Source organism: Lissotriton vulgaris, chromosome 3_1, assembly GCF_964263255.1.
Source record: "Lissotriton vulgaris chromosome 3_1, aLisVul1.2, whole genome shotgun sequence".
Taxonomy (NCBI): domain Eukaryota; kingdom Metazoa; phylum Chordata; class Amphibia; order Caudata; family Salamandridae; genus Lissotriton; species Lissotriton vulgaris.
Window position 1 is genome coordinate 233,432,563 of NC_141689.1, and position 15,717 is coordinate 233,448,279.

Sequence of the window (15,717 nt, forward strand, 5' to 3'; positions counted from 1 at the left end):
GACCAAGCTTTTCATTATTAAAATAACAAAAGTAAAATGAACCAATAAAAAGTTTTATTAACAAGTCACATGACCTGTTATGCTTACGTTACGCGCTGCGCGCCGTGCCCCGGATCACTTCCGGGTGCGCTAACGCGGCGTGTCATATAACGCATTACGCGACAACGTAGGTCAAGAATATAGTCAAAATGTCTCCACCAACCAGCGTTCGGAACACAACCCCTTTCAGCAGTCCATAATAATAATAATAATAATAAAACATTTATTGAGCGCATGGCTGCACAGCTGTGTATCCCCGCGCTAATTGCTGAAGACTCTCATCCGAGAATCAGGTCGGGGGGAAAGAGTGGGCCAGAGTTATTGAGGAAAGAGGTGTGTTTTCAAGTTCGCTCTGAAAAGAGTTTCAGAGGGTTCCATTCTTAAATGAATCGGAAGAGCGTTCCAGAGTTTCACTCCTAGATAACAAAAGGAGCGGCCACCGATTTTTGCTTTTTGAACGCGGGGAAGTTTGAAAAAGGACATTCCTGAAGACCTCAGATGACGAGTAGGGCGATGAATGGTCATGAGGCTTCTTAGATATGTGGGGCCCTTGTTGTGGGCTATACTGTGGACGTAGCAGAGGCTCTTGAATTTTATTCTTTCCCTTACGGGGAGCCAGTGCAATTTGGACAGTGCTGTCTTGGCCGAGGTTCTTTTCGGAAGGCCTAGTACCAATCGGGCGGCTGCATTTTGTACACATTGCAGCTGGTGAAGAAGTTTTTGGTTAATGCCTAGAAGAAGGGCATTCCCGTAGTCCAGGTGCGGTGTGATAAGAGCATGCACGATGGTTTTCCTGGCTGTAATAGGTATTAGGTCAATGATTTTTCTGAGGATTCTTAGAGTTCCGATGCATTTGCCAATGATCTTGTGAACTTGGGATTTGCCTGAAAGATCCGAGTCGATCATGATCCCGAGGTTCTTGACTTTCTCGACAGGTTGCGGGCATTCACCAAGCGATGTAGGCCACCACGCTTGAGACCAAAGGGAGGTTTTGTTCCCTATCACTAGCACCTCTGTTTTGTCACCATTTAGCCGGAGGCAATTACTGTCCATCCACCTGGCGACAGCAGTCATGCACTCCGAGAAGTTTGAGGCATACTTGTCAGTATCCGGAGTAAGCTTGAACATGAGCTGCGTATCATCGGCGTAGCTAACTATGCCCACGCCGAAGTTCTCTATGATTTGAGCCAGGGGTTCCATATAGATGTTGAACAAAGTAGGGCTCAAACTAGAGCCCTGTGGAACCCCATAGCTCACGGTCCGAGAGGATGATTTAAAAGGCGGGCAATGAAGCTGGAAGGTTCTATTGGTGAGGAAAGATTTAATCCACTCCAATGCACCGTCTTTTACTCCAATGTCAGAGAGCCGGGACAACAGCGTGGCATGTAGCACCGTATCAAAAGCGGCGCTTAAGTCAAGCATGACCAGCGCTGCTGTTTCACCCTCGTCCACCATCTTGCGGATAAATTCCGTGGAATACAAGACAGCAGTTTCCGTGGAGTATTTGGGTCTAAAACCGGATTGGGTGGGATGGAGGATGTTTTCTTCCTCTAAATACGCCATGAGTTGGGTGTTCACTATTTTTTCTATTATTTTGGCGCATTGGGGCAATAGAGATATTGGCCGGAGGTTTTGAAATTGAGTGATTGGAATATTAGGTTTTTTTTTCAGGGGGATGACTTGGGCGTTTTTCCAAGCCTCCGGGACGTGACATTCTTTGAAGGAGAGGGTGATGAGATGGCTTATTTGATCCATGAGAGTGTTGTCCATGATGTCTTTGCATTTGTCTAATGGACACACATCGTTAGGGGAGCCAGAGTGGATACTGTTAATTATGCTGGACAATTTTGCTTTGTCAGGAGTGAGGAAGTGGGTAAGAGTGGTTTTATGAAGAGGGGGAAATATCGTACCAGAAGTGGGGGGAGCGGAGAATGTGGCGTGAATTTTATCTACTTTGTTGACAAAGAAATCAGCAATTTCTTCACATAACTCATCAGAGTACGTGTCTTGCGTGTCCAGGCTCGATGTGTCTGTAAGTTCTTTGTAAATCCGAAACAGTTCTTTAGAGGGATTTATAGCCTGTTCAATTCTGTTTTGGAAAAAGAGACTTTTTTCCTCTCTTATGAGTCTCTGATAAACCTTTAATTCACGTTTGTAGTTCTCCTTCAGTTCCGTGGAGTAGTTCTTTCTCCATTTTCTTTCAATCACTTTGCATCGGGCTTTAGCTGCCTTAAGTTTTTCTGAAAACCACGGTTCAGATTTTGTTCGCCTAGCTGGGGGCTTACAAGTCCAAGGGGCGATTTTATCAAGTGCCTTGCCCAACCAGAGTTCATAAGAATTCCAGGTGTCTTGAAGGGATTGACCTTTGGGGGGAGGGTGAATTTTTAATTCGTCAGTGAGGCGTTCTGGAGTATAGTTTTTCCAATTGCGACGTTTGGCATATACGGGTTTATGGGCATTATTCTTAGTCCTGGTCTTGGGTATGTTGAACATGATCATATGGTGGTCTGACCATATGATAGGGACCGGAGGTTGTATGTTAATGCCTTCCCAAGACGCGAAGATGGGGTCGAGAAGGTGGCCCTGTTTATGTGTGGGTGAAGTGGAGAGCAGAGTGATCCCCAGAGCGTGCAAGGCTGTCTTCAGAAGTTGAACTTCCTTGGCATGTAAATCATCAAAATGAAGATTAAGATCGCCTAGTATCATGAAGTTGTTATATTTGATAGCTAGTTGCGTCGCCGTTTCAATTAGTTGATTACAGAAAGGAGTGGCATTGCCAGGGGGTCGATAAATGAGAAGCCCAGTTATGGTCATGTGGGGGGTCACTTTAATGGTGAAAATGCCGCATTCGCTATTAGTAATGCCTTTGTGAGTGAGGGTGCACTCCAGTTCTTTTTTAAAGATCATTGCAAGACCACCACCGCGCTGTATAGGCCTGTCAATTCTCAGTAAGCTGTAGCTCAGTGGGACAGCCTCGAGTATTTCTGGTGATGAAGATTCTTCTAGCCAGGTTTCTGTTAAAAACAATATATCGAAGTCATTATGTAGTAAGAGGTCGCGAAGTTCCAGTTTGTGTTTGACCATGGATCTACAGTTAAGTAGCATCAGTTTAAGACAGGTTACAGGATTATTAGAGTTGGGGACATCAGCTAGGCGAAAGTTGCATGAGTTGCATTGAGATGACAGAGCGTTAGGGTCTATGGAGTGATGACATGGTGTAGTGGGGGTCTTACCGATTTCAAGTATCATCTCGCGAGTGTAGCGGATTGGCTTATGAGAGAGCGCTCTCTCGGGTGCCTGCATGTTGGCATTGTGGCCAGAGTCTCCTGCCCCGCGTCCCGTCTGGTCGCGGACGGGCGCAGACGGGCAGGACTCTGGCTTGACTCCGGCGCGCGATCGGCGCGCCCGCAATGCGCGTCCGCTGCGCGGAGCCATGGACGTATGGTTTTAAGCGTTCGAAGCGCGACGTGCAGCGCAAGCCCTCACCAAGATGGCCGCTGCCTGACTTCCTTGCCACTCTGTAGTCCCACCTGGAGCCGGTCTAACAGTCGACCGCTTCCCAGGACAGGCAGGAGTGTAAATAAACTAAAGAACTTTGTCCTAGCTTTGTAAGGGGAGCGGCGCTAAAGTTGCTGGAATAGAGGTTCCGATTTCAATTTAAAAGCAGTGCGAGGGGGGAGCGGACACAAGGGAAGAAAATGAAGGTACAGCACACAATATTAAAAATCAACCTCCCGGCTCAAGCCTCAGGAGGAAAATAACAGCAATCACTGTTTCTGCACTGAATTTAAGCGCTCGAAGCGCGACGTGCAGCGCGAGCCCTCACCAAGATGGCCGCTGCCTGACTTCCTTGCCACTCTGTAGTCCCACCTGGAGCCGGTCTAACAGTCGACCGCTTCCCAGGACAGGCAGGAGTGTAAATAAACTAAAGAACTTTGTCCTAGCTTTGTAAGGGGAGCGGCGCTAAAGTTGCTGGAATAGAGGTTCCGATTTCAATTTAAAAGCAGTGCGAGGGGGGAGCGGACACAAGGGAAGAAAATGAAGGTACAGCACACAATATTAAAAATCAACCTCCCGGCTCAAGCCTCAGGAGGAAAATAACAGCAAAAGAAAAAGTTCTGTTAAATGACAACAGAGGGGACAGGCAACAAGAACCATCAGTCAAAGAGGGGAGGGCAAGTTCTTCTCTACCGGGTCATGTTGGGGCGCTACCGGAACTGATAGAATTGGTAGTCTACAGTGTTTCTGGATGTTTCAGACTAAAGCTGGCGTCAGCATGAGAGCACTACCATCTCCTAGGTCCGTCGTGGCCATTCCACGAGCAAACTTGGCAGCCGCTTCCCACCAGAAGCCTGCGGGAGTCGGGGGCCCCCAAGACTTTTGTAGAATCTTCACGGCTGAGGGGACGCTTTCGAGAATGGGACCCAAGCCCTATCAGGGAAGCGTCCGAGTTCCAAGGTGTCCCAGGGCCATTTTAGTGGACCACGCCCAAATCTGAAGAGCCGGCTGCCATTTTGAGAGTCCTGTGGCAGTCGCTTATCGTTGCATCGCAAGAGCGGGAGCAACTCAACTACATGGTGAGCGAGACGCTGTAGTCGCAAGAGCGGGCGGTAAACAGCTGAATGGCGGAAGAGGCACAGTGTAGCAAAAGCGGGCGGAATGGCAACTAAAACGGTAAAGGGGCGCCCCACTACAGCGTGTCTTCAGGTCAAACGGATTGTGGGACAAGGTCCAGAATAGAAGAGTCATCAAAAGGCAAAAAGTTCCGCCGGACCCCGGGAGCCGGCCGCCTATGTCGGGGGCGATCTCAGGCTAAACCGGTGCTATAAGACTTGGGGAGGGGGTCGGAGCCAAGCGTCTTCTCCGAGTCCGTGCCATCACACCGCCCCTCGGGGGCCTCCGTCAAGCGGTTTAGGGAGTTACCATATCACATTGTTTTCAAATGCAGTCAGGTCCACAAACGACCCTCACTTACTTTGAGAATAGTGAAGCTGCAGTAGGTGGAAATAAGCTTCAGACAGTGTTACAAAAGCGCTGCTCAGAACTCTGAACTATGGCACCCAACATCCAGAACCTATGCCATTTGAGAATGGCAGTGACATCGAAGCAACTCAGGGACCAAAACCATTAACGTACTTTCATGTATGAAAATCTTACTTGGGGAGGGGGCAGGAGCGAACCGCCCCCTCCCAGTCCGCACCACCACACCGTATGTTGAAAATCTGAAGCCATCGTTCTACAAACTCAACCAACCTTGGATGGAAAAATCTAGAAAAATGTACAAACTGAAAACCAGTTTTGGTCTGCATAGCATCAGTAGCAACGCTTGCTATCAGAGTGCATGAGTTTCATGCTCGATCGATTGAGCTAGCCGGATCGGGCAATAAAAAGTATAAAATAGTTATGTAAATAGTTATTTAATAAAATGTTTTACCCTGTTTCTTTGCTGGTGTGTTGTATATATTTTTAATATTTGCATAGGGTTTGTCGTTATTTTGGGCGGGGTGGGTGACGGAGCCGAGCTGTCTTGCAGCCCTCATGGTGTGGAGCTCAGTTCATCTCACTATTTTCGTATTTCTCATGAAGGGTTGTTCCTAATATTTCTATTTTAGCGAGGTCAAAAAGAGATCCCATTAGTGGCCTACTGATTTTGCTTGATTAATTTTATTTTTTTACACGATTTTTCACGATTTTTCACTATCTGCAAAGACTAAACAGAGTATTGCGACTTTGTGCTTGTTTGTAAATAGAGAATGAACCAAAGAGAATCAATTGTAAAACAGTAAATGCTTGGATAACAATCAATCAAATGGAGAGACAAGCAGGCACGACGGATTACAACGGGGGTAAAGGCCTGCGTTAACTACTCTTCACTATCTCCAAAGAGAGAGTACTACTAAGAGAAAAGAGGGGAGGGGGGGGCAGCGTTCAAAGCACATCAGCATGCATAAACACGAAAAAGTTTTTACCTATCACGTACTTGACATTTGACAGCTTTTGATATTTGCTATTAAAAAACCATTGAAATTCACAGAAAAAACCATAGGTTTTAGGCCATATATAGTTAGGAATGTGCATTTACAAAACCTTGAAAATTCACTGAAAAAACCATTGGTTATAGACCATATATAGTTAGGGATTAGCCTTTTCAAAACCTTATTTTACTCACACAAAACCATTGAAATTTCATACATAGTTAGTTGCACTAACTATATATCGCGCACCCGCAATCCACTGCTGATGATGTCACATATTACATAATTCATGACATGGTTAGTGACATCACTGATGACATCACTGATGACATCACTGATGACATCACTGATGACATCTCAAATGACATCACTGATGACATCTCAAATGACATCACTGATAAAATCACTGATAACATCTCATTTGACATGACTGATCACATCACTGATGATATCATTCATGTGATAATACCATGAACCTCTTCAGACTCTAATATAACCTTAGATACAATCAGTGTAAACAGACAGTCACAGACTGTCACTCATCCATGGAGTTACTCACACACCTAGTCAGTTATGCAAAAATCAATCACACCTCCATTTTCTCAACTATACAGTTATACACACCTTACTTATTCAAACATATACTAACACATATTTACTCTCTTATACAATCCCTGATACATGTTCACAATGATCCATACAGCCACTCACACATTCACTGGCTCTTATGCACAGTTATTTATATATGTCAACTCTCATATGTACTGTGTTTTACATATGTACTTACTTTGACATGTAGCACTGAGATATCCATTCACTCACTAATACACTCATGCACAGTCAACCGCCCATACAGCTGTTTCCACATGCACTTTTGAACCCATACATATAGTGAATCAACTACTCACACATCTATGTACAGAGTCACACACCTCCCAGCCACCCATACACACACACTCAGTTTCCCATACAAATACTTGGACAACCAATGAATAACCCATACAGTTACTCATATAGCTACTGATCAACATATGCAGCAGTTTGTAGAACAACAGATATAATGATGCACAAATTAAGACAGTTTAGTCACTAACCCATGCACTCAGTGAGACACATTTAATCACTCACTCATACAGTCAGTCATGCACCTACTAAATCCTTCATCCAGGCACTTATACATCCACTCATTCTTCAATATGTAAGACATATTTTAACTTTACAGAAACATACAGTCACTGGATGTTGTCATCAGTGATGTCATCAGTGATGTCATTTGAGATGTCATCAGTGATGTCATCAGTGATGTCACTAACCATGTCATGAATGATGTAATATGTGACATCATCAGCAGTGGATTGCGGTGCGCGATATATAGTTAGTGCAACTAACTATATATGAAATTTCAATGGTTTTGTGTGAGTAAAATAAGGTTTTGAAAAGGCTAATCCCTAACTATATATGGTCTATAACCAATGGTTTTTTCAGTGAATTTTCAAGGTTTTGTAAATGCAAATTCCTAACTATATATGGCCTAAAACCTATGGTTTTTTCTGTGAATATATATATATATATATATATTCACTGAAAAAAACATAGGTTTCACACCAGTTATAGTTAGCTGGAAATTTTACTGATATAAAACCATTGAAATTCCCACGTTATAGTTAGTCGGACTCACTATAACTTGCGCGTGCAATGCACTGCTGATGACATCACATATTACATCACTCATGACATGGTGAGTGACATCACTCATGACATCACTGATGACACCATCCTTGTGACACAGTGACAGACCTCCTCTCAGTGTAAAGTAACCCTTGAGACACATATTCAAAAATAGAAACTGAAATTTTTAAAAAATGGACATACCTATATCAGTTACAACAAGCAATTCTGTTCTTCCACTATCTATATACACATCCACTCATTCACCAACAGTTCTATATAGTCACTCATACATATACTCACTCATCATATGAAGAGATACACCTATACATCCTGTTACACACCGACATTCATCCAAAAGTTACTCACAAACATATTCACACGTGCAAATAAACTATTGAACAACCATTTATTTGAATATAGAGATATACACACACTTCCACCTTACTTCTATTGAAAATTACACATATTTATTCTCTTAAACAATCACTTATAGAAACACATACTTATTTAAACAGGAACTCTTACAATCTCTTACTCTCACATATACTCACTTATATACATCAATATTCATATATACTAGATTAAAACATATGTCGTTACTGATAAAGACACTAGTGAGACAGTCATTCACTCACTAACAAACACATATAGACACTCATCCACCCATACAGTCCTGTACATATGCTGTCTTCAAAACACATACAAACAAAGAGTCAGTCACTCATGCATCTATGTGCTAAGTAATACCCCCACCAAACCATATAGACACTCAAACTGATACTAATAAAAATATCAAATAACCCATATACATACGCATGTAGCTACTTATCAACACATGTAGCCACTTATACACAAAGTGAAACACTAATATATGTATTTAAATATTTAAACATAACTCACTAATATTTATTTTTCAGAAAGACACATATTCACTGGATGGTGTCATCAGTGATGTCATGAGTGATGTCACTCACCATGTCATGAGTGATGTAATATGTGATGTCATCAGCAGTGCATTGCACGCGCAAGTTATAGTGAGTCCGACTAACTATAACGTGGGAATTTCAATGGTTTTATATCAGTAAAATTTCCAGCTAACTATAACTGGTGTGAAACCTATGTTTTTTTCAGTGAATTTAATAGGTTTTTTAAATGCTAATTCCTAACTATAACCGGTGTGAAACCTATGGTTTTTTCAGTGAATTTCATAGGTTTTTTTAAATGCTAATTCCTAACTATAACTGGTGTGAAACCTATGGTTTTTTCAGTGAATTTCATAGGTTTTGTTAATGCTAATTCCTAACTATAAGTTTCACTTTATAAATAAGACTGTTAGCACTCTAGTTGTTCTTTTTAACACTCTGGTACATTCTGTCATTGGGCTACAGTTGGGCTACATCTAGTTGAAATTTGGGCTACATTTACAATTTTTGGTCTCTGGTGGCCATCTTTGGGCTACATTGGGCTACTTTGGGCTACATTTGGGCTACATTTTGGCTCTAACATATATTAAGCCCAATGTAGCACAATACATATTTTTCTAAAGTTAATTTTTTTACAAACCACTTCAGAATACAGCTACCTGTCCCTACAATTATCCCATTTTTTTTTTTTTGATTTTTGGGGGGAGCGCTCTCGGAGCGCGCCCCGAAAAGCGTATTTCTGAAAAGCGCCCCCGGGCGCGCTCCGGGGAGCGTCCCGTGAGCGCCAATATCGCAAACGAAAACATGATCGTGACGTGTCGCGTAGCCGCGACCGCGTGATACGCACGGCGTAAGCGCACCCGGAAGTACTCGAGCGAATACGATCGCACAACGTAAACTTCCGACGCGCTTACGCTGCGCGCCCCCGGGCGCGCCCCGGGCACGTAGCGTAAGCGCGTCGGGTCATGTGAGCAGAAAATAACACTTTTCATTGGTTCATAACAGTTTTAGTTTCATAATGATGAAGCCCCTGATCTTGTGACCTGAAAATAACACTTCTCATTGGTTCAGGACAGTTTTTTTTTCTAAATGATGAAAGACCCCACCTTTTTTCCTTATTCTGACTTTGTCCTTTGACTGAGGAAGACCTGTTTGTTGCTCTCTCTACTTTTTTGCTCCAAATAATGGCTTCAGTAGTAGCATCAGCTGGTGCATCTGCCCCACCACCACCACCATAACCACCAAGAGGACCAGCTCCAAATTATATTGGTGGTCAAGAACAGGAGGAGGAGGAAGAGGAAGAGGAGGAGGGGAGAAGAAGATGGCTGCCAGAAGAAAATACACCTTACAAACCCAAACCACACATTGTATGGCAGTTTTTTTCAATCCCAGAGGGGAAAAAAAAGGTGAATGCGCCCAAGGTGACTTGCCTCATCTGCAATGATGAACTTTCACGGGGCAACCCAAACAAAAAATATTCTTTTGGTAACCATACCATGATTCGGCACATGACCAGAAAGCACCCAAACAACTACTCTCGTGCAGAGTTCAGGGAACTGGCCAGTAACCTCCCCCAGTCATCAAGGACCCCCTCCCAAAGAAACCAACCCACTTCATCAGAACCAGAAACATCCGAGGTGATGCCTTGCATTCAGCCGAGATTTGCTGATTTTAAAATCACTTGTTCTGCATGTGGCAAGCTTATCGCCTATGGCGAAAAAAGCGTTAAGCTCATCGTCCTTGCAGGTGATAATCACAAGTGCCCCAAAAAGAAGTAATTTTTTGGGTTTTTTGTTTTTTGCTCCAGTTGAGCCAGTTTCAATTCCCTTTTTTTGTTTCTCCCCCTAAAAAAATACAAAAAAAATATAAAACTGTTTTGAAAAGCCAAAAAAAGTTCAAAAAGTTCAAAAAACACAAAAAAAATATAAAACAACAAAAAGAAGAAAAAAAAAAGTTCTTTTTAGAACTACCTCCAATTTCTAAATCAAAACTTCATTTTTTAAAAACTCTGTCATCTTTTTCCCTCATTTTACGCTCTCCGGTGCGCTACCTGGTGCGCGCACCGGGCGCTTCCCCCGCGCAAAACGAAAAAAAAAAAAATATTTTAAATGCCCCGCGGGGCCCTTTTATAGCCCCCACATCAAACCTAGGGGGTCAAAGGGGTCTATCCCTGACGCCTTATGGTCAAGTTCCCCCTTTGTTTTAGCCACCTCTTATGTCTCGATTTTACCGAGACACAAGATGGCGGCCGCTCTGGACTGTTTCGAATGTTTACAGACACCCGAGAGCCAATCAGCTTTCCATGCGCACCTCGCGTCACGCGCCCGGAGCGCTCCCTGGTGCGCGCACCGGTGCGCTGCTATAGATATATATATTTTTTGGAACCTAAATTACTCAAAATCCACTGCAGCACATATCTTGAGACATAGCAAAGGCACATCAGGCTACCAATCCCTACAATTTTACCAAATTTGGTGGAAATCCATTCAGCCGTTCGGGTTAAAAGTGAAATCGACCGCCCTATGGAAATTAACATGGGGAAAACGCGTTTTGGGACCCCCCTTTTATCTCGGCCCCCGCTTGACGTATCCCCCCCAAACTTTCAAGGAAGGACCGGAGCTCGACGAGGCCATTTTCAGGTAATTTTCAGGCAGATTCGTCAACCGGTGCCAAAGTTATTCCAAATAGAATTTTGAGATTTAACATTGAAAAAAATCCTAACTATAACTACCTACTGGCGACCGCCAGTAGGTAATATATATATATATATATATATATATATATATATATATATATATATATATATATATATACACCAACAATAGTGCAACACAGGTTAGAGGGGCTCAAAAAACAGCACTCAACGCTTCACTTTCAGGTTGTTTTATTTTCGGCAGCGCGTTTCTCTCTAAGCAGGTCTTCGTCACGGCCAATTTGCATTTTGTACCCCATCAACCATAAAACTAACCAACCGGGTGAAAGAATATTGAAAAAATACTGTCACCAGTATATCTCGGGAAAAGCATAGTGGTAAAGGCATTGCGTGGTAAAGGCACTGTGTGGTAAAGGCACTGCGTGGTAAAGCACTGCGAGGTAAAGGCATACGTTGTAATTTCATAGAAGCCTATGGATGCGCAATTACTTTACCCTTTAAATCATCCATTTGGAGTATTTACTGTAAAATATGGATACTCCAACAAAGTTGCAAAGAACTATAAAACAGACAGAATATGGTTACAACCAACAATGGCTGGAAAAGGGCAACCGGGCAGCTGTTGAGCGTATGTGGTCATACGGAAGAAAGACACATATGCAACAACTTTAACTAAACATCTACAATAGGTGTCCTTGTGGCCACATGATGAGAATGGAAAAGAGTTAGGATACAGGAGTATGAAGTATTAGCACCACATGTATTATAAGAAGTGTACATAAAGACATATGGGTGGTTTTGTAGCGCGCTCAATTCTCTGGAGTATCCAGACATACATGAGGGAAACACATGTTTCAACTTTCTGGTGTTTCGTGAAATCTGTTACCTTATGCAGCTGATAAAGTATCTTCTGCACACATTCTTCTTGCATGTTCCTGAATGCTGCTTTGCACAACTGATCCATCAGAAAGAGGTTGGTCTTCTCTCTGTGCCAAAGTGACTGACTAGTCAGCAGCTGTACCCAAAACTCCAACACAGCAACAGGACCAACTTGGTTAGGCAAACTGCTAGCTGAAACATGAGTCTAACAAAAGACCCAAGATTATTGTTAAGCATGGGTACAAATAAACTGCTCAAAGAAAAAAAACATTATGATAGCAAAGTATTTCCAGGCACTTCCCTTCCTAAATACGAATTACAAATCAACATTTTCACTCTAATAAAAGCAATAGCTACAAATTGCCCATAAAGAGAACAAAAAGTAATCGATGAAATGCTTGAATGAACCTCCACGACTTGTCATAACTTGGGGGCTCATTTCATACCACAATTTAAGCTATTGACTGGACATTACTTTAAGAGAGTTGAGCTTTAAACAACAGTTACTGGCTATAAAATAGTACACTAATGCCACACAATTTTAGTAACATCCCCACTCCTTCTCTCTTACCTGGATCATGCTGTCCAACATCTTTATATTTTCACCATAACTCACTCCTATCAAGTGCTGTGTAACCTTCTGTGTCACTTGTTGAGTCATTCCTTGAGGAACACCGCTGTCAAGGTGTAGGAACAGACGTACATACGACAAAAACCTAAGGAAAAAAACTAATGGGTAAACTGTCTGCATTTAATTTACTGTTATACACTCTAGCTACTTGATCACTCTTCCTTGTAAACTTTGCCACTAAGACTCGGTTATCGACCCTATAAATAGTAGAGCACAAATGTAAGCCTAGGATTAAAGCAAATAGAACACAAAGGAAAAACATTTATTTGCCTCCTTTGTGCCCATTTGTCATGCCAATTTGTCAAGCTCAGTCCTACACTAGGCGGATTGTAGGACCTGGTTACTTATCTCAGAGTCCCAACTCTGCATTATTTTAACTTTTTAGAAGGCTGGTAATATCATCATCCTTGAGAATTCTGAATGCAGTCTAAAGTACCTCCTTATTAGAAATTGCGCTTCTAGTTGGCAGGAACCAAAAATCCTAGTCGGTCACACATTCTAAATTAACCTGAACTCACCCTCTGGTAGCTTGCCACAAAGCAGCCAGGCTTAACTAAGAGGCAATGTATAAAGCAATTGTGCACACAACACACAGTAAAAAAAACACAAAAGGACTCCACACCAGTTTTACAATAAAGAGAATATTTTTATGAGTAAAACAAGACTGAAACAACAAAAATTCAATAAGCAGAAGTCAAGATATGAATATTTAAAGAATACATCATTGTGTAGCGCTTAGAAACAAATAGCGCCCCTGAGCTACCTTGTCACTCTTGACCGGAGCAAATCCAAAAGTATAAACCGACTATGATGGAGCACAGGTTGAGTACAGGGACCAGCCTTGGCCCGCTGAACAGTACCTTGGATGCGTTGATGCAAAAGGCAATCCGTGGAGCAAAGGAGGCGAAGCATCACTGTCAATCTCGTAGAAGGGGTGATGCAACCGTTCCGAGCTGCGAGGGTCAAGAGTCAAGATATGATGAACATTGGGGTGATACATCGTCATCGAACCACGGACTGTAGGCGATGCGTGCAGCACAAAACAATGCATTGGCGCCAAACTGCGCAGAAGTGGGAGATGAGTTGGAAACGGGATAATACGTTGCGCTATCGGCGATGTAGTGTCCATGGTTCGTGCATCAGTGACGATGGGTAGGTTTATAAGGCAATGCACCAGTTCCGATCAGGGGAATGTCATCAATGCATGGACTTTCTAGGTTGCAGCACTGAAAACTCCCTTCCAAGGACCCAGGACTGGATTGGCACCACTTAGCAGAGCAGGTCTCGCAGCAGACAGATTCCATGTGCTGGTTGCAGGGTGAAGTCTTTAATATCCTGAGACTTCAAGAACAGAAGTCAAGCTAACAAGCCCCTGAAGATACTTTGGTTATGGGATGTAGAAGATGCAGGTCCAATCCTTGTCATTCCCAGGCAAGAGGCAGCAGCACAACACAGCAAAGTGTCAGTCCCTCCTGGCAGCACAGCCGTCACTTCTTCCTGGTAGAATGTCCTCCGTTCCAGAATTTTTCTGATTTGGTTGTGTCAGAGGTCCAGTACTTATACCCAGTTGGGACCTCGAAATAGGGAGACTTCAAAGAGATGCCTTTGAAGTACACAAGAACTTGCCTTTCCTGCCCTGACTCCTGACTCACTACAGGGGGTATGCAACCATTTATGTGGGGACAGGACACAGCCCTTTTAGGTGTAAGTTTCAGCTCCTCCATCCCATCAAGCTCAGGATGACCCATCAGCATGCAGATGGCCACTCAGTCATACCTACGCTTCCTTTGCATGTGGCTGTCTAGGAAAATGCAGGGAGCCAACTATCAACCTCCCCAGACATGTATTCCAGAAACAGGCAGAAGGCGCCAAATGGTTACAGTAGGAGTTACAGTCAGAAAATAGCAACTTTCTAAAAGTTGCATTTTGAGAATCGCAATTCAAAAACCAACTTCACCATGAGTTATGTTTGTAAATTGTGATTCCAGAGACACCAAATGTAGGGGTTCCATCTTTTCCTAACTGGAAGTTACAGTTATAAAGAATAATGAGGGAATCTCAAAGTTAACCTTTGGGAGAGATAGGATTGCAGTGGTGAAAAACGAATTTAAGAGTTTTTCACTATCTGGACATGTAAAACTTAAAAGTACATGTCCAACTTCTTTAATACACGGCACCCTGCCCTTGGGCTGTCCAGTGCCTACCTTCCGGGTGACTTATGAATATTTCAAATGAAGGTTTAGGCCTGGCAAGGGGTTTAACTTTCCAGGCTGACATGGCAGTTTAAAACTGCACACACAGGCTCTGCAATGGCAGGCCTGAGACATGTTTAAAAGGCTAGTGAGGTGGGTGGCACAATCAGTGCTGCAGTCTCACTAGCAGCATTTAATTTACATGCCATGGGCTCATATAATACACATTACTAGGCACTTATAAGTAAATTAAATATGCCAGTTGTAGATAAGCCAATGTTAGCATGTTTAAAGCAGAGATCGCAAGCACTTTAGCACTGGTTAGAAGTGGTAAAGTACCCAGAGTCCTAAAGCCATCAAAAAAGATTTCAGCTAATAGGAGAGGATGAAGGCAAAAAGATTGGGGGTGGATGTGGTGTTCTGTATGTATCACACAACTAGAAGCTACCCTGTTAACAAGTCTGATTTCTACTGCATATAGAGGCACATTATAACAGTGATTTAGTTGGAGTTGGCCATTACAAAAAATGTATGGACTGGTCTCACACACCACCAGGTGTCATGCTTCATTATCGCTATCCTCGCCCTTTAAAAACCACATTTAATAAACGGCGGGCCTGCACCTTGAGACAGGGAGGCACTTCTAAAGCTAAGTGGGGGCCCGTGGTGAGAAAGTGAGTGAGTGAGTGATGTTTAATAAATGATGCACACTTCTGCGTGAAATCTTTTAATGGCGCAGAGTGTGCTCGATATT

The 15,717-nt window shown here is 43.0% G+C and overlaps 1 protein-coding gene across 1 annotated transcript in view; it reads right to left on the minus strand.

The window, feature by feature from the left end:
* The window catches only part of EPG5 (ectopic P-granules 5 autophagy tethering factor), a 682,187-nt gene that overhangs the window by 472,373 nt on the left and 194,097 nt on the right, over positions 1 to 15,717 (minus strand). Inside the window, exons 18-19 of the mRNA XM_086960335.1 lie at positions 12,712 to 12,856; positions 12,148 to 12,345 (exon numbers count right to left, since the gene is read on the minus strand). Of these exons, the coding sequence (XP_086816461.1) occupies positions 12,148 to 12,345; positions 12,712 to 12,856 (343 nt within the window). The remainder of the gene's footprint in view (positions 1 to 12,147; positions 12,346 to 12,711; positions 12,857 to 15,717) is intronic.